At 42.5% G+C, this 19,308-nt stretch overlaps 1 protein-coding gene across 10 annotated transcripts in view; it reads right to left on the bottom strand.

Annotated features, from left to right (window-relative positions):
• PITPNM2 (phosphatidylinositol transfer protein membrane associated 2) overlaps positions 1-19,308 on the bottom strand; it is a 212,604-nt gene that overhangs the window by 94,520 nt on the left and 98,776 nt on the right. For 9 of the 10 annotated variants that reach the window (XM_080985034.1, XM_080985040.1, XM_080985041.1 and 6 more), the window contains one exon: positions 12,428-12,604. In XM_080985034.1, the coding sequence (XP_080841160.1) occupies positions 12,428-12,505 (78 nt within the window). In that variant the 5' untranslated portion in view covers positions 12,506-12,604. Of the gene's footprint in view, positions 1-12,427; positions 12,605-16,704; positions 16,726-19,308 lie in introns of those variants that run through there. The other variant, XM_080985039.1, reaches the window with a different exon arrangement.

The raw sequence follows: 19,308 nt of genomic DNA, 5'->3' as shown, positions 1-19,308 counted from the left end.
CAACCTTTGCAACTATGACGGCTCTTTTGGTCCCAGCCCATGTGACTTATTCTCCCCATATCACAACTTGGGCAGATGGTTCGGGGCAAGTCTGGCCAACGGAAACTAAGCTGCATTGTGTATTGTCTGGGGACAGTCAGCTAGGCACAGACATGTGTAAAGTGTGTATGAGAGAGTGGGGGACGTAGCTTGCTAATAACAACCGTCAGGGATTGCTCTTTTTCAGCCTGCCCATAACAGATGGTCACATAATACGGTGCTATTCATCTGGATACCTCACAAGGACATATTCCACACACACAGCTGTTAGGAGAGGAAGCCATTTGCCCAGACCTTGCTGTATCTCTACACACACATAAATAAAGAGCAGCTGTGCAAAGGGGCATGGGCCAATGCCCAGGATGAGAGCCTTGGACTGGATTTCCTGGAAAACTGAGAACCAAGATCAATACCAGCAGAACTCGGGCAGCTCCAAGGGAGTTGTAGGGATGCACGCAGAATACAAACAAGGAGCACTCAGGCAGATATAGCGATGCAGTGCTTATCTAGAGGCAAGGCTATTGGTATAAAAATGGCAACAAACTAGCATCCTGTGGCCAAAGGGGCCTGATTGTATGTGCAACATAAATTATGCAAATCCTTAAAATACCCAGACATTTATCTTACAGAAAAGCAAATGGATAGTTGTGAAATTTTGATTCTTCCCCCCCCCCAATGGGGAAATGTGATATCTGAAAAAGATGTACAGTGGTACCTCAGGTTACATACGCTTCAGGTTACACACTCCGCTAAGCCAGAAATAGTGCTTCAGGTTAAGAACTTTGCTTCAGGATGAGAACAGAAATCGTGCTCCAGCGGCGCGGCGGCAGCGGGAGGCCCCATTAGCTAAAGTGGTGCTTCAGGTTAAGAACAGTTTCAGGTTAAGAACAGACCTCCGGAACGAATTAAGTACTTAACCAGAGGTACCACTGTATTAGTAAATGATTGGCAGTAGTGGACAGGAGAAAGGGGACACAGCTGGAGGCCCAAATCTTTATTTCTGTCAAGATGCATGTCACGTGTCAAGAACAATAGGAAGCTACATCCTCTAACGTTGGGGATTTTGGCAATACATTTTGGCACCTGAGGAGAACTGCAAAATGGTGCCCCCAGCCAGGGAAGAAGGGGTGAGTGAAGATCTACATCAGGAACAAGGGAGTAAGAACCGCCCTGAGACCTTGAATAAATAAATTCAAAAAATAATGATGATGTACATCAGGATGCTGCCCCTGTTGATCCTGTCACCTGAGGAGGTCGCCTCACCTTGCCTCATGGGCAGGCTGGCGCTGCTCTGACAGAGAAACAATCCTCGCCCTAATGGGCATGCATATGCTCAGCAGCCATGTCTTCTTTGTATCATTCCTTATACTCCAGGACTGAGCCCTGGCTTTCAGAACGGTTCTGGGGTTGAGAATACGATACCAAGGGGGTTTCAGTCTGGATACTATGGCCAGCCAGACCTGAATAGCATTGTGTCGCCAGAAGAAAAAGTCTGATTTGCTTTCTGCTGCACTTGGCCACCACCAAAGTAAATGGCTAGAAGGTGTTACTGCAGCTCATTAACCGTGAACCCAAGGGGTCAACTGAGTTTCTGAACACCTCAGCCTTTGGCCTCAGCCTGAGCAGCTCATCTCCTGAGCAAAGACAAAGCTGCTGTCAACCTGCTTGTACCTCTTCCTCAGTGTACCTGCCTGCTTGCCTGCCTCCCTCAGCTTATTCAGTAGCAACCAGGCTTCTGATTTTCCCACTCACAGCAATGCCTTTGGACCTCTAGTCACATAACTAAGCCTCAGTTCAAACTGAGACCTGTGGAAGCCACTAAGGAAGAAGAAGCAGCCATTTGATACACTGAAGCTCTTAGCTTCTAAAACACAAGAGTGTTTTATTTAGCAGCTTGTGCTTCTTTGCTCTATGCAGCTGTTACTGGGTCTTCACAAGGCGTTCAAGTCTCTACTGTAGTCACACGCAGCGCTGTCACTTTTCTGCTGCTGTTTGTCTTCCATCAAAAATTACATCGTTTGTCATTGTCACTCTGCGGTGAAATTACATAACCTATGTAAATTGCATAATTAATTACGCAAATGTCAATGTCATTACATTATTCCAACCCATTCATTCAAATGCAAAAGAAATGCAATGCAAATGGAGATGGGGAAATGTAATCAATTATGTTTTGTTTGCAGGCTGAAAGCAACAATGGCTTGATTTCCATTCCAGACATGGGTCACAAAATACAAGTTTTGGCAATTTCTACTCATGTTTCCATTTTCATCAGAATGATCTGACACCCCTAGTAGTCACTGGATGAAACAGAGAGAAATGAAAAAATGAGAAGCTGCTTGGGGGGGGGGGGAGAGATTTGGAGCAAAGAAGCAGCTGTGGGGGGTAGGAGGAAAGATACTTGACCCTTCTGCCCTCCATTTCTCTGCTTCAGATTACTATCCAACCAATTCTCCCTCATAAACACATGATTTGTTTTTGCAGAAGGCATTGGGATCCTCTTACAAAGACATTGTGTAGTTGGTTGGCCACTACACCCCACTGAAATAAATAGAGCACTTAAATGCTTATGAACCTTTCGGGTATGCCTTATTTTAATTTTTTTAAAGCAGATATTCACAGGAATTTGTATCAGATTCTTTGAAAAAGATGACTAGCCCTAATTATATAGCTCCCGCTGTGTTCTAAGACAGAAAAGAAAAATGTGCATTCTCCAGATGGCCGAGCATACCAAAAGATCAATTGCTTCTTGATCAGCATTCAAAAAAGAAAAAAAACACACACACACACATGCAAGAAAAAGGGATGAACTTTCCAAGTAAGTGTCAACCACCAAATGCTAAGAGAGGAAATGCAAACATATTTCAAAGGCTGTAGACAGATGCTCATTGCTTCAGGGATCTGCAGGTGCACTAAGGGGGCCATCATTGCTCATGCTTGGCACACTCACTTCTGTGCCACTATCATCTTTGGTCAAATAGGGTTTCCATCCGACATAAATGGGGTTCTTAAATAGCAAGCAGATTTATGGTTACCTAAGTTTTCGTGGAAGCAAAGGGCTGTGGTTCAGCAGCAGAGCATAACATTTGCATGCAGAAGGTTCCAAATTCAATGCCCAGCATCTCCAGATAGAGCAAAAAAGGATCCCTTTCTAAAACCCTGGAGCAGAGCTTTTCAACCTTTTTGAGTCCATGGCTCCCTTGAGCAACTACATTCTTTCTGCAGCACCCCATGGGGCTCAGGAGCCCAGCTATGTCACTCCTTGCCTACAGAGCTGGCAGCTTCTTACCCCTTTTTAAGCACCCTCTCTTGTGGAGTGTTTCTTCAGCCTCCTGTCCCTGAGAGACCTCCAGGTGACTGCTGCTGCTTTCCCTGGTCTCTGGGCTGCCCCACCCCAAAGAGAGGTGCCTCCTGGGATTTGTCTGTCCATTCCCAACAGCAAAGGCTGGTGGACTGGGGTCCCTCACCCGCTTGCTTGCTTGCTTGCTTGCTTACCCAAAGGCCACCTCGGCTCCTGGCAACCAACACCCCCCAACCAGCACCAGAGGCACCATTCACCTGGGAAGCTTGTAGTCAGGGCGGCTGCAACACAAGCCTTTGGGAGGCAGAAATGCGAGATGGCATCAGCAGAGGGAGGGAAGGAAAGAGGGACAGAGGCCAGTGTTTCGCATGGCACTCCTGACCACCATTCAAGGTGCCATGGCACACTGGTTGAAAACCGGTGCCCTGGAGAATCCCTAGCAGTCAGTGCTTGCATACAACACTGAGATAGATGGAGCTTTGATCTTTAAGTGTTATTATGGCCCAGGGACTCTCACTTCATCTGACAAATGAAGCAGCACAGGCAGTGTCAGAGGGCGAGGAGCACCCCCACCCACCCCAGTCTCCCAAGACATGGAACTAAGCCCAATGTGGTTACTGGAAAAATACAGTTTCCGTGTACAAATCACAGTTGTACCTTGGATCCCAAACACCTTGCGAGTTGAACATTTTGGCTCCTAAATGCTGCAAACTGAGAAGTGAGTGTTCCAGTTTGCGAACATTCCTTGGAGCCCGAATGTTCGACGCGGCTTATGCGGCTTGGTTCCCAAACATTTTGGACGTCTAAAGGATTCTGTTCGGCTTCCAAGGTCCCACTGTAGATAGATAGATAGATAGATAGATAGATAGATAGATAGATAGATATGATAGATAGATAGATAGATAGATAGATAGATAGATAGATAGATGATAGATAGATGATAGATAGAAGCACAGCCACAATCCTAGGCATGACTATTTGAAAGTTAACTCCAGCAAAATCAGCAGGACTTCTGAGAAAACCTATTTAGGATAGGAATGCTAATGTGAAATATATATTTCTCTTTCAAAAATCTAACATATATGCAAAGTAAATCCAACTCCCCAAATCCACATCACCCTTCCCTTCCCCTATTTTGCAATAGGTTTGTCATATTTCTATGTAAACTATACAAAGTTATAAGAGAGTAATGTATTCCCAACAGCAGTCCCTGGTGATAATGCTCTTTTTCTCACTATGCTAATTTAACCCCTCAAGAGGGCAATTATTTTTTGCCATGGGAAAGGTATCCCCTAAGCAAGACTGCAGTGTATCAAGAGCAGCAGCACTCATTGGGTAATTTGGATTTTTTGCTTGTTTCGACAAGTAAAGATTTTTTACTAGCACATTTCAAAGTGTATGTTTTCAAGGAATTGTAGGTTCATAGAACTGTAGGATTGGAAGGGACCACGGGGGTAATCTAGTCCAACCCCTTGCGATGTGGGAATCTTTTGCCCAACGTAGGGCTTGAACCCACGATCCTGAGATTGAGGGCCTCATGCTCTGTCAACTGAGCTATCTCTCCACCACAGTTTTAATACCTATTTTAAAATATATTACTTTGTAATGCATTTTGCTGCAATTTAGTTTGTATCAGGACACTGGCAGTCTGGGCTGCTGCTGCTGGGATGCATTAAATGTCTAAATACAAAGATGAAGTAAGTGCATCCATTAGCCAAGTAAAAGCTTTCAAACTTAGCCACATCTCACCCGTGGCTTTTGCCATTGTTGTTACCACAATTATGACTGGAATAGGTTGATAACAACATAGCTGTCATTATAGGAATAAAGATGGGAAGGAGACAGAGGGAGAAAGCAAATGTTAGCCATTATCCCCTTAACATGCTGTTACCACAGGAAATGACAATTGTGTGTCCTGCTCCCCGCCCCTTGTCAAATACAAGGAAAACTAACATAGAACCCTCTAGATAGATAGATCACCCAATTTCAATTCTCTCCATTTCTCATTTCTCCGACCTTACATTCAGTTCTCCAGATTTATGTAACAATTTGTGAACTTAAAAAAGAATCCTCATAAAAATTCTCCTAATAAATAAATTTTAGTCTGAAGAACACATTTTGAAAGAGATATCTCCTAATATGCTTTCCCCCACTCATTTATTCATTTCCAAGCACATTTTCCCCTATACATGCACTTTTGTAAGCATTGTTTGGTTGGAAAAATGCATCAAAAAATTTGAAAAAGTGCAAATTTTGAAGGGTGATTGTGTTTCAATTTTCATATTGTTTTGAAAAGTGAATGCTTGATAAATCTAGCTTTGAATGCACAATGAATCGTATGTGTCCCCCATCCCTATCTCCAAGTGATGTTGGTCATTGACTGTGCTGGCTGGGACTGAAAGGAGTTGAAATCCAAAAATGTTTGTATGCTGCTGCATTGGTCACACCTAGTTAGTAGAATTTGTTTCATGTCCTGACCTTACACTGCCTCAGGTTTTCCCACTCTGTAGGCACTGGCATCCAACTGTGTGGAGCAAGGGCAGAAAAATGCAGAATATCATGAAAATACTAGGCTATGAGATATTATGGAAGGGGATGCAAACTTTGGAAGTAGCTGGACATTTAGAGCATGGCCTCCTTGGGCCCAGACAACTTTTACTGGAGTTTGTTAGTGTCTGGAGTAGCAACAAATAAAACCTGAAGCATGCTCAGGTCCATTCTACTCTTTGAAGAATGCAAAATGTTTTATGCGAAAGACTTGAAAGAAACTGCCTGCATGTATTCCCTCCTTCCAACTTAAGCTGTTACAAAAGAGGAACACTCCATCAATCATGATTCCACCACTTTCTCACAGTAGGTACATAAGGACTAGAAATGGGTCCTGGAGAAACAGCTCATCTGTTTCCTAGGATATCAATTAGAAGAGGCTTTAACTTATAAGGTAATGCTCCTTAAAAGGGGAGGGGCTAATATGAACTACTAGGAAGCTTCTGCCCATTACATGAGAAAAAAGCTGGTGCAGTTTTGAAATCAGTGGTTAAAATTAGAACAGTTTTGAAATTGAAATATACTCAGAGTCTACATAACAGAAATGTTCAGTCTATCTTAATTCAAAATCGCATCCAACTGTATCAAACTTAAGAGAGAGAGAAAACCCTGCTCCTTAATATCAAGAACTATCATGCAAAATTTGGGTACAATGTCCTAAAAGGTTGATTCTAAAAAAGGCAAAGGAAAAAGAGTAATTGGCCAAATGTACAGAGGGCTTGAAGACACCCACTCCAGAGAGGCAACTATCCCATGTTTCTTCGTGGGCACCTCCACTGAAGGCATGAGATAATACTGTTTAAATATGCCCAGTCTCTGTGGCAAACACACAGACGATGCTTCAAGCAGCGCTGCTGTGCCAATCCATACAGTTGCCAGGAACAATGAAGGCTGGGCACACATACTGCTTCCACCACTATCTCCCCAACACAGTTAAGGCCTTCTTGCCAAGTATCCACAAAAATCTAACGGGGAAAATTTACTGATTATCTGAAGATATGTTGTAAATATCTTAAAACATTAGCAGGATTGACATAAACTCATGCAGTAAGAATTAATTAAATGAGAACAGCTTTGAACTGGATATGCAGTAATAAAAATATACAAACTAAGTAACTGCAGAAAGGAGGGGAGGGAAGTCGAAAGAAATGCAGACTAATTTTGTTGAGATTTTGTGGGTTTTTTCTTGTTTTGTTAAAATATTTGTAGAATGTGAAAATGAAAAAAAAAAATTAAAACCCCACAAAAATAATAAACCATTCTTAGATTCATAGCAGCTACAATGAGTGCCATGATAAAGTGATCATAAAGACAGAAAAGAGAAGAAAAGGCAAGACTAACAACATACACCCTGCACTTCTTGTTGCTGTTTGAAAGCTGACATTTGCAGATAGGCAGAATCACTCTGTTCTCACATCTCTGAGTGACAGTATTAGAAATGGATTGTACCCAAAGGGCTGCCTTCAACTGGAAGGTAAGAGGAAGTGATGAACAAACGGCATTGTGTGCCCGGCCACCTTGGATGAAACAAAGGCTATTCCTGCTTCCTGACGAAGGCATCCCCTTTCTTCCCATGAAAATAAATGATGAAAAGGGAATCTCACATACAACTGCATTATAAACTACTCCTTTTTACAATTCTAAAGCACCAGCAGTGTGGCAGTAGGGGAAGCTCATTCTTCTTTTACAAGCTCTTGGTTAATTTAAATATTTCACTCTGTTACTGGTTCTATTTTTTAATTTATTGTGTTTTATTTAGTAATTTTAGTATTTTAACTATTCTGGTATTTAATACTGTTTTAAATTATAAACTGTCTTAAAGTTCAAATTCAGTTTCCAAGTGTGGCTTATAAGTTAAGAAAACAATAAACCACAATCAAGTTTCCATAATGCTCCACTGAAAATGAGGGTGAAAATGCTACCAAACCGAATTCTCTAACACTGCATTTGTACTAAGAAGGCACCTGATGGGAAAACGTTGGTATTGATGGAGTCTAAAATCTAATAAAGACAACAAAGTCAAGTTCACATCTGCTGATCTGCAAGCAAATCCAGGGTACATTAAGTCCACTGCAGTAATGTAAAATTAATTCTAATTGATGGAAGCTGTTATGTGTTCATTGCAGAATGCCAAACCACCAGGACAACAGGCAGCCAAGGTGATGAAAGCTCTAGGGGAAAGGAATTGGGGAGTGGTGGGGGAGGGCAGTGACAAGCACTTCACAGGTTACAATTAATCCAGGCTCAGCTTTTGGGCACTTGAAACCTCAGCAGGGGATTCCAGGAGGAGAAACGATGCATGAAAGTGAGAGACACAAGATGATTCATTGCACACACCCTCTAGAACAGAAACAGCAAAGTGATACAGAACAGAGGACCAATTCCATACTTCTTTATGGCCCTCCACCCATTGTGCACTTACAACATACTATTTTAAATTTAAACCAGAAGCAGCACAGGAACATTACGGTATTTCTCTTGGCTTCCAGCGCTGTTCAGATAAAATCCAAGCACACATTACCATGAAGTACTTCAAGGGAAAGGCCCCAAGGAACTTGGTTAACAATGCATTTTGAAGAAAAAAATTGCTTACATCCCCTGAACTTGTCTCTACTACTCTAGCAGATGAGTTTCAAGAGGTGTCCAAAGCACTGTCTAGTCCTGCTGTGTTATATGAGTTAGTAAGGCCTGAGGGCATGGAAAAGGTGTTTGGTTTGGCCTGAGGAACCACCGATGCTCTTGACCTTTGAACCTCAGAGCTGAAAAAACTAGCACAGAGAGGACAGCCAGCTGAGCAAGGGAGGTGATTATTGTAAGGCGGTGGCTCCTTCCAGCTTAAAAGAGGCAGTGGTAAGACCACTCCTTAAGAAATCCTTCCTGGATTCAGAAAATCTAAGTAATTACCAGCCAAGCTGCTAATTTCCCCTGCTTGGACAACTGTTTTTTAGATCCATTTCTGTCGGAGTTTCGACTCAGTTTAGGCATGGAAGCTGCCTTGGTCACCCTGTATGATGATCTCTGTTGGGAGAGAGGCAGGGTGTGTATTTGCCCTTTTTAATTCTCCTTGATCTCTCAGCAGCTTTCAGTACCATTGACCATGGTTTTCTTCTGGAATGGCTGTCTGAGTTAGGGTGGACAGCACTGCTTTGTGGTAGTTCCGGTCATTTTCAGATGACAGGGCTTGTGCCTAGCCCCATGTGCCTTCAATGTGGGGTCTCACAGGATTCATTACTATCTCCCATGGTGTTTATATCTATCTATGAGTGGAATCATTAGCAGTTTTTGAGTACGCTGTCAGCAAAAATGCTGGTGACACTTCTTTACATGTGCAAGTGTGTCAGTGGATGTGCTAGATTGATGTTTTGCCTTGGTTATGGAATGCATGAGGGCCAATAAACTGAAGCCTAATTCAGAAATGACTGAGACACTGTTAGTGGGTGGTTTCCTAGACCAGATGGTGCAGATGTGGACTACTATGGATGGCATTACACTCCTTCTGCAGGAGAAGGAGACGCTTAGGAATACCTCTGGATCCATTATTGTCTCTAAGGCTCAAGTGGCCTCAGCAGCAGAGTGCCTTCCATAAGCTTTGCCTGGTGGCTCAGCTGATCCCCTATAACAGGCTTCCTCAACCTCAGTCCTCCACATGTTTTGAGACTACAATTCCCATCATCCCTGACCACTGGTCCTGCTAGCTAGGGATCATGGGAGTTGTAGGCCAAAAACATCTGGAGGGCCGAGGTTGAGGAAGCCTGCCCTATAGGGACAGAGACAGTCTAAAAGTATATGCTCTGGTATTGTCTAGGCTAGACTGCTGTAATGTGTTATACATAGTGCAACTTTGAAGATGTTTCAGAAACTTCTGCAGGTGCAGAATTCAGCAGCCAGATTATGGATTGGGGCAGAACAGTCTGAGCATATAACACCAATTCTAAGATGACTGCACTGGCTATCAATTAGTTTCTAGGCTAAATTCAAAGTACTGGTTTTGACCGAAAACAACTTATGCAGCTCAGGATCCCAATACTTCAAGGGCTGCTTCTCCCCACATGAAAAGTACCGGACCCAGCAACCATAATCTGAGCCCCTTGATCACCACCTTGAGGTTATTAGGACTATTGCCTTAGCCACTACCTGGGCATCTGGACAGAAGCACCTCCTCCAGGATCCCTTTAACGGGACACCCCTACTCTTGGAGCAGAAGGCAGAGGCTTGTAACCTCCCCTCCAACCATGACTAAGGCTTACCCAATGCCTAAAATTGCCCACAGCTGTGACAACTGCGATGAGGTAGGCTAAAGCCTCAGAAAGTGCCTATTACTCTGAGGGGAAAATTCCTACCCAGCCCTGAATACAGCAACTAACTTAGTCCACAGCAAGGTCAAAAACATACACAAATTGACAAATATAGAGAGCAGAATACAAAGGGAGGGTGGGTGGAAAATCTAATGACAAACTCTGTGCCAAGGCAGACTTGTTTAAATACCCGAAGAGTGGACCTGAGGGAAGCCTGCAGCTCAGTCAGTTCCGCCCCTCCAGGAATGCCCACCCCTAAGCCTGCCTGCCATTTGCCACTTTGGCAGGCAGGCTACATTCAAACCTCCTGCCATGTGCGAACCTTTCTGGCACCCTAACGGCCAGGATCGTCTGGCAGAGGCAGCCACATTGGGATGCATTGGGAGAGGGGTCACTGGCCGCAATGCCGCCACACCTCAAGAAAGGTAAGCGGATTTCCAGTAGTGTGTGAGTCTGCTGCAGCAAACAAAGCTAAAAAGCCTTGTGGCACCTTAAAGACCAATAAATTTCACTGTAGCATACCATTTTGTGGACTGCAGTCCACTTCAGGGAAATATCAGGAGGCTCTGGCCTTGTTTCTCTCCAAGCCCAAATTAAGGCTCATGTGAACACTGGCAGTTGAAATTTGTGTGGGTGGAATTCTCATAATTGCATGAAGAAATACAGGCAACTAAATAACGCAAGGTAATCAGAAAGGCTGTGTAACTGGAACACCCCAGAATTAGTGGTTTGTGTCGGCAGAAGGCGCTACCTCAGGATAATAACCTCTAAATTTTAATTGTGCAAACAAGCCTTAAGTATGCCTAAGGCTAGGATTAGCCTTACAAAGGTCTATAACAACATGTGCATAGCTATTAGCCAACTGGCATGCTGCAAGCCAGTCAAATCCAACCACCAAAATGATTTTTACAAGGACATTGCATGGAAAAAATTTTTTGTCCCTACAGGCAGAGGGGGGCAGCCAACTTTTTCTCCTCAGGAAGGGACTGCACATTATAACTGTTACTATTTTTCTATATTTATTTATACCCCACCTTTCTCCCTGACAGGGACTCAAGGCAACTTACAGATAAAAGGACAGTTAAAAATATGGGAGGGAACAATGATTTACACTCACTCACAGCACCAGGCCCCTCATTAACAGCAGTCCATCTTGAAAAGCCTGCCAGCTGAAAGACAGCAAGGAGGGAACCAGTCTAACTTCTCTAGGGCGGGAGTTTGAAAGTCTGAGAGCAAACACTAAGAAGGCCCTCTCTTGTGTCCCCACCAAGTGTGCCTGTGAGGGTGACGGGGCCAATAGAAGGACCTCTCCCAAAGATTTCAAAGTCTGAGAACGAGGGAATACAGTCTTTCCGATAGCTTAGATCTAAGCCATAAAAGATCATAACCAGCACTTTGAATTGTGTCTGGAAACAAACCACTTCATGGGACCATTTAAAAATATTTCTTGACTGCATGGACACAGTGAAGTTACCAGCAAATCCAAGCAGGTGCTAAATGTTAGAAAAGAAGGAGGGTAGTCCTTGGACACCTCACCAGTATATGATTTTAAATTTTTGTAGAACTATGTGGTGCTGTTAACACCAAAGTTGCAGGTCTGATCCCTGTAAGGGAGAGCTGCATATTCCTGCATTGCAGGGGGGTCGACTAGATGACCCTCAGGGTCACGTCCAACTCTATGATTCTGTTCTATTATTTTTTAATATATACATATCTGGGATGGCACAGACCAGTTTTTATATAGGAGGAAATGACACAGGATGGAAATAAACTGATTGATCTATCCCTACCCACACAAGCTACTGAGTCTGTCCCTCTCCCCACCTTCTCGCTTTACAAGTTTGTGAGCCTCCCGTTATTTTTTTCATAGCTTCCTCTCTGTAGCATCACTTTCTCCCTGCTTAGCAGCATTTAAACATTTCAAAACATATTTAAACATCTTATAGAAACTGGGAAGAGATTTTTTTTAAAAAAGCATATTTGGGTGAAGCCACGCAAAAACGAACAAGACTCCATGAGAAACTGTGTGCTAAACATGCCACTTTCATGGGTTATTTTTAAAGTCATTCATCAATTTATGCACTCAGTTAATCACCCTCGCCAAGAGGTAAGAGAGATTTCTGCGTACCTCAGAAGCTGGCATTCCTCTGATTACACACTGGCTCAAAGAAAATTTGCGTCATTTATGGTTTTACCATACAATCTGTTATTCTGGGACAGCATGTCAACAATTGTGTGAACCAACCTGTATCATGTACAGCTGGGCAATCCTATATTCATCCACACTCATCGGAAGTGGAATGCGATACTCTTTTATAAGCATCTTGAAATCCAAGCAGCCCTTTGGTCTGGTCAGAAATGCAAGCCAGAGGTGCTTCCTGGAGGCTGCTTACATAACAGTAAGCTCATGCATCGATGCCCCCTGAAATGAAAACAGAAAGAGAGGTGCATTTAATTTTGTGAATGAATTTTTTAAAAAACTTGTCATTAATCAAAGGGTAAGTACTTCCTGAATTACACTTTGGAATGCAGCCCAAAACAACAGATTTATTTCCTAATAAATCACAGGGCTAGAACCATTACACAACACTGACAGAGATCTGAGATAAATTTCAAATTATGTGTTTCCCAAAGTAGGGACACACACACACACACACACACACACACACACAAGATCAGACCTCATCAGTCCTTAGTCACAATGCAGGAAAGTAAATTTGTGTTGCAGGGAGAGAAGTGCACAGTGAGAGCCAGTGTGGTGTAAAATGTTAGAACAGGGATAGCCTGTTCAGTGCTTCTTAGACACTAACGCCCATCAGTCCCAGTCAACATAACCAATGGATGGGGATGCTGGGAGATGTAGTTCAGCAACATTTGGAAGACACAATATTGGCTACTCACAGGTTAAGATGTTGGACTAGGTCTTGGTAGACCCACTCACCCATGAAGCTTACTGGTCCCTTACTCTCAGCCTAACCCACTTCATAATGTTGTTGAGAAGTCAAAATAGAGGGAAGGAAACCACCACACACCATTAAAGGGGGCTCTATGTATTTAGAGTCTGGCCCTGTCCTGGGCAGGCCAATCCATAAATTGTTTGTGTGTGGGGGGGGGGAATCAAATTCTCAAATTTTTAGCTTTCCTCTGTAAGTTTCTAGTCCTTATGGATATGAACTAAAACCTCAAAACGTGTAGAAGCTGCTGGTGAGGAAAGGAGAAGAACTAAGCAGTACTTTTATTCATAGTTCCTTCTTCCTCCCCTTGGACAGCTGAAGCAGAAGCATGCAAATGTGTATAATCTAGATTAGTTTTGCTTGGGTTCACTCTCTTCCAGCATATCGTATACAGTGGTACCTCAGGTTACATACGCTTCAGCTTACAGACTCCGCTAACCCAGAAATAGTACTTCGGGTTAAGAACTTTGCTTCAGGATGAGAACAGAAATCGTGCGGTGGCGGTGCGGCGGCAGCAGGAGGCCTCATTAGCTAAAGTGGTACCTCAGGTTAAGAACAGTTTCAGGTTAAGAACGGATTTCGGGAACGAATTAAGTACGTAACCAGAGGTACCACTGTACAGAGACCCATACACAACCTGAAAGAATTAGAGCAATGTGGCCATCAGTACTAAGCAACTCCTGAGTGCTTTCTTCTGTCCAACACTCATGTAAAAAGGCATGGAGTTTGGGGTAACCTGGAGGGAAGTTAGTAGCAGGCAACACCAGGATTCCTTGGAATCTTTTTGAGAGACTCAGTAGTGGTGGTCAAGCTTTTCCAATAAAGTAACTCACCCACCACCATCAATCTTTCCCTGCAATGCACACCTGTAGATTAATGCTCAAATTTTGCAGCGTACATCCTCAGTTCATGAGGGGTGAGGAAGAGACCCAATAGGTTTGGTTAGTATTCCACTTGAAACATATGTAGAAATGTAAGAAGGCATGGATTTCCATTCTGCCCCATATTCATCACATGCAGAGCACTGTTTCTATTCCACTGCAGGGCATCTTCCAACAAAAACAGCATTGTTTGTTCCGCATAATGTCACATAATTGTCTGCTGTGGCATAATGCTATGTAATTAATTGCATTATTCTGCACCATTCATGTCAGTACAAATGGGGAGGGGGAATCGTCAATTACATATTGTTAAGTTTAATTTGAGGACTGAAAACAACAGCAGCACATGCTGATTATATTTGATTTTAAAAGGGTCTCACAATGGCAGAAAGTTTGAAAACCACTGCCATAGACCAGCTTACCCAAAGCCATGGTTGGTCACTGCAGAGGTGCCTTGGTGCACCACCAAAACAATGATCAATCGCCTCACTGAACTTCACAGGCTTAGCTGTAAAGGGTTTTCTGTGCATCTCCTCTTGGTAGATGGTGTGAAAAGGCTTTTTAAAAAATTAAATCCCTGAAAGCTTTTATCAAAGTGTTATACTGTACTTGATAATGGCATCCTCTCTCTTATGGAGGTCACCTGTTTGAGGAATGAAGGGTAAGCCAAGTTGTGCAAAGCAACAGCTTCAGCTTTTGGGAAGTCACAAAGTGAATCAAATTCCACACATGTCTGTTTTCATATTACACTGCAACATCTACAATCCACCTGACTATTCATTACCAACAACAATTCTTTATTGCATTCCAAGGACCAACTGTACGAAATTCAGTGCATTTAAAAAACATTAAAAGCACACAAACTACTAGGACAGATCATAAGACTATGCTTGTTTCTGACTTTTGTCTAATACAAATTGATCCTGACCACCTCAGACAGAAACTTGGCAACGGCCAAAATCACAACTTGAATCTTATTGTCTAGTAGAAACTTGGCATAGAATTGAGCAGATTTAGCTTGTAGATTTGCCATTAGTGGATTAATCAAATGTTGTTGGGCATGCCTATATAATCTGCAGGACAGGGGAATGTGCTTAAGGACTTAAGAAAAGTGGGAGAAGGAACCCATCCTCTCAAACATTTGTGGTATGATAAGTTACAGGATTTCAGCAAGAAGCTATAGGGCATGCACTGATTGAAAATAAAACAGTGCGTCCAACCCCAACCTTTGCAAACAATGTTGAAAGGATCGTGAGAAGAAATAATCATGAACGATACAGGTGGTACATGACCCCAGTCAAGCTTGCAAAAATCTATCATTTGCCCGATAATAAATGCTGGAAATGTAAAGAAACAGAAGGTACATTCTTTCATCTTTGGTGGACGTGCCCAAGGATTAAGGCTTTCTGGGAGATGATCTATAATGAATTGAAAAAGGTATTTAAAAATACCTTCTTGAAGAAACCAGAGGCCTTTCTCCTGGGCATAGTCGGCCAATTGGTGTCAAAGAAGGATAGAACTTTCTTTATGTATGCCACAACAGCAGCAAGAATACTAATCGCAAAGTATTGGAAGACACAAGATCTACCCACCTTGGAAGAATGGCAGATGAAGGTGATGGACTACATGGAATTGGCAGAAATGACTGGCAGAATCCGAGACCAGGGAGAAGAGTCGGTGGAAGAAGATTGGAAAAGGTTCAAAGACTATTTACAGAAATATTGTAAAATTAATGAATGTTAGAATGATGTTGGATAGAAATTAAGTGGTTTTTAGCTGTAATGTTATAAGGGAATATGAAAAAATGGATTATTATCAGGCAAAAATCTAAAGTTATAATATTTTAAGATTGAAGATTAGGATTAACAAAGAGGGGAGGGATTTGCTGAACTAACAAACTGAATTGGAATACAGAAAAGGGAGGCGTGAGGAGGTCCGGGAAATAAGCAAATGAAAGATAAGTGATTGAAAGACTGAATTGTTTTTAACTACTTTTATTTTGTATTTTTCTTTTACATTTTTCTTTTTTCTTTTTCTATGTTGTAATATTTTGAAAATCTTAATAAATATCTTATAAAAAAAAAAAGAAATAATCATGAACGAACAATGAAAAGGATGCCTGGAGGGGCCCTCTGTTAGGGCGCTAGATGTACATGATGTAACTGCATAAACAAAAGTCTCAGTATAGTCCTGTGCTTTCGTCCTATGCCATTTGATCTGTTCCCAAGTATAGTTCCCTCATAACTTTCCATGTCACAGTAGCAGCCATGAAATAGGCAAAGATCAGATTGTTACACACCAGCCTTCACGGTTAATCGCATTAGCCTCAGAAGGCTACAATCCCACTCAAAGTGACAAGTCAGTAATGGAGCGCATCATCTTGGGAGAAAAGTGTTCGCCTCTCCTTCCCCCCACCCTCTTCCCTGCCCCCATTTGTTTCAGCACCTCTGCCAAGTGCTAAGTACTTGCAGCTCACAGAAGAAACCAGCACTTGCTGACAGCTCACAGTGCTTCATAGGAACACAGGGCCTTGGTTCTGAGCAAGAAGTCGGAGGAAATTACCCAGTTAAAGTATCTGGAAGACCTCCTCCTTCCTTCTTCTCTACTGGTTATTGGCAGATAGATAGACAGACGATAGATAGATAGATAGATAGATAGATAGAGATAACACCTCCGTCCTTACTGACCTTCCTGGGCTTTACTTGCTGCGCAGGGGGCTCTAATGGTAGTTCCATCACCCTCAGAATTGGCTGCCCAGGAAAGGAGCAAACAGTTCACATAAAGATAAACCAAATCCACCCAAAGTATTTATGGCATGAAAACTGGAAGGGGGGAAGTCACTATGTGGTCACTCCCACACTTTAAAAAAATCAAGAAAAGAAAACAAGGTCAAGTAGAAAATGGCCCCCAACAGTTACTGGTGTGTGTGGTGTACATAGGGAAGTGTGCAGGCCCTTGACCATTTTTGAGATGAGAGCGTAAAGCAAAGCAAAACTTTTTTCCCACCTCAGTTTTTCATATTTGAAGAGCTGAGGGCTAAGGTTTTACATTTTTGCTTGCTTGTTTGTTTGTTTACAGGGCATGTTTTTTGTCCCCAGAAAAGTTCTCAAACTGACTCGCAGAAAAAAAATGAAAGTCAGCTAAAACACAGTAAACGCCAACAACAGAATAAAACATGACAGGATCTTCTTCCAGTATTATAAACACTCCAAGGGCTGGAGTATGTATTATCGTTGCTCCATGGATGCCGCCCAAACCAACTCTGTGGTAATAGTTGCAAATAATCCGGTGTGCTGTCTCGACTGTGGGGTATCAAAACTGAAGAGGAGTGTGTGGGGAGGACTTGACCAATGTCACCGCTGGACAGAGTTTGCTCACCAGGGGGACGCCATTTTTAGTGGCATCCCCCTGGCAACCGTAACACTGGCTCCAAGTCTTTTTCATTAAAGTGGTAATAAAACAAGCCTATCTTGTCTCCCTCAGAAGCTCTAAATAAATTAGCTGTCTAGCACTGCATGATAAACAACTCTTCCCCTCTTGTTTTCAAGACCTTGTTTCGTGCCTTTTTACTGCTTTTAAATTGCTGTTATACCTACTACCATCAGAAATCCCAGAGGAAATTTCCCTGGTGTGACTGACCCGCGAGGAAAGCAGTTCTCTCAAAGCAACTCATCCCCCACTTCCTTCCCCTGACAAACTGACCCACAGAATTTCTCTGACAGACTAAACCTCCAGGAATTAGTCCACAGACCATATCGAAACAATAAAAAAACTACAATCATCACAAAAAATATGCATACAATTAAGCAATAAAAATCCTAAAAATAACAGGAAAAATACATGTCAGAATATGCTTATAACCTTCCACACTGACCCACATAATTTATTTGACAGGCTAATCCACCAAGAGAACATTCCAGAACAGGGTAAGGATAATCTCATTAAGATGCTCTTAATTAATATTCTCAAACATACCAATAATATTTGTATGCAAAATGGGCATGAATCAAATTCCTCACACATCGTGGGCCCACAAGCCCAAACAGGGGGGGAAATAGTTTACAGCCCTTAGGAAATATGTTTATTTCTGAAGATTTAATTAAAGTGGTCTCATCCTACTCTGGAAGCAATTCAAATGTTTTCTTTTGGGGGCAGGGGTGCATTTGGACTTTTAAAGGGCATTAAAAAAAAGTGGAGGAAAGAACAATAGGCCATCAACTTAAAAGCAATAAAAACCACAGGAACCATGGGACTGGGGCAGGAAAAATATTACACTTATAACGAAGTGACACAGGTAATTTCTCAGACAGACATGGTGAACCAAAGTGCTAAATTGTGCTTCAGAATGAAAACAGGCATTAAACCCCCTACCATTTAGGGTCTGTATAAACGGAGCCCCTTTAGGGGCTGTAAAAGAAAGCTTGCAGGAAGCTTGGAATGAAATCCTATAATTAGAGAATAAGAAGTTAACAATCATAAAAGGTACTAACAAAGTCTTAAATGTAAGACCAAAAGGCCAAGCTGAGAGTGGGAAGCGCTGAAGGGGGAAAATAAAAGCTCTCTATATAATTCTCTCACCTGTGTAATTCAAAGGTCAGGCTAATATTAGAAGGGTTTTTTCCAGAATGTTTAAGGTGCACGTTGATAGGGTGTGCTGCTCAACTCACAATCACAGACAATCGCAGAATGTCAGGCTTGTGAAATCTACCAGGTACTTTCTTTTCTCATTGTGATCCTGAGACCCACCAGCCAAGGGGAAGTGCAACAAAGGCCCAGGAGGCAGAGTCTATTGCCCTCCTGAGTTAACCGGATGTACAAAAAAGCACAAATCTACAACTGAGTTGCAGTAGGCCAGGGATTCCAACATCCTAATTTAGCGGGGAAATATGTTGCCGTTAAAAAATTGGGATTCAGAAACCCTTGCTGATGAACTGCAAATCATCAAGATCTACCTTCTGCCCACCACCACATCAGGTTGGGCTAGGTTTTTTTGTAGTGTTTTAAAAAGCTCAATCTCCTGTGCAACTACAGACAAGACCAAGGCAAAAGAACCACATGTACTCACCTCCATCACATCACTTTCAAAACTCCAATGCAGGCAAAACATGGTTTGTTTTCAGCCTGACCATGGCCTTATTTGGCTGTTGGGTCTTAAATTCACACATCTTCTCTATCTCTGCCCCAATTCCCTTTCTGACTCCTAGGTTTGGACAAACCACAGCTTGCAATCCCATCTCAATCAGCAAACTACAGTTTGCACTCATCCTCCAAACCACAACTTCCAATTCTGC

This window comes from Podarcis pityusensis (genome assembly GCF_964106645.2).
Source record: "Podarcis pityusensis genome assembly, chromosome: 16".
Classification (NCBI taxonomy): Eukaryota; Metazoa; Chordata; class Lepidosauria; order Squamata; family Lacertidae; genus Podarcis; species Podarcis pityusensis.
This window is presented reverse-complemented; position numbering and strand designations above follow the sequence as displayed.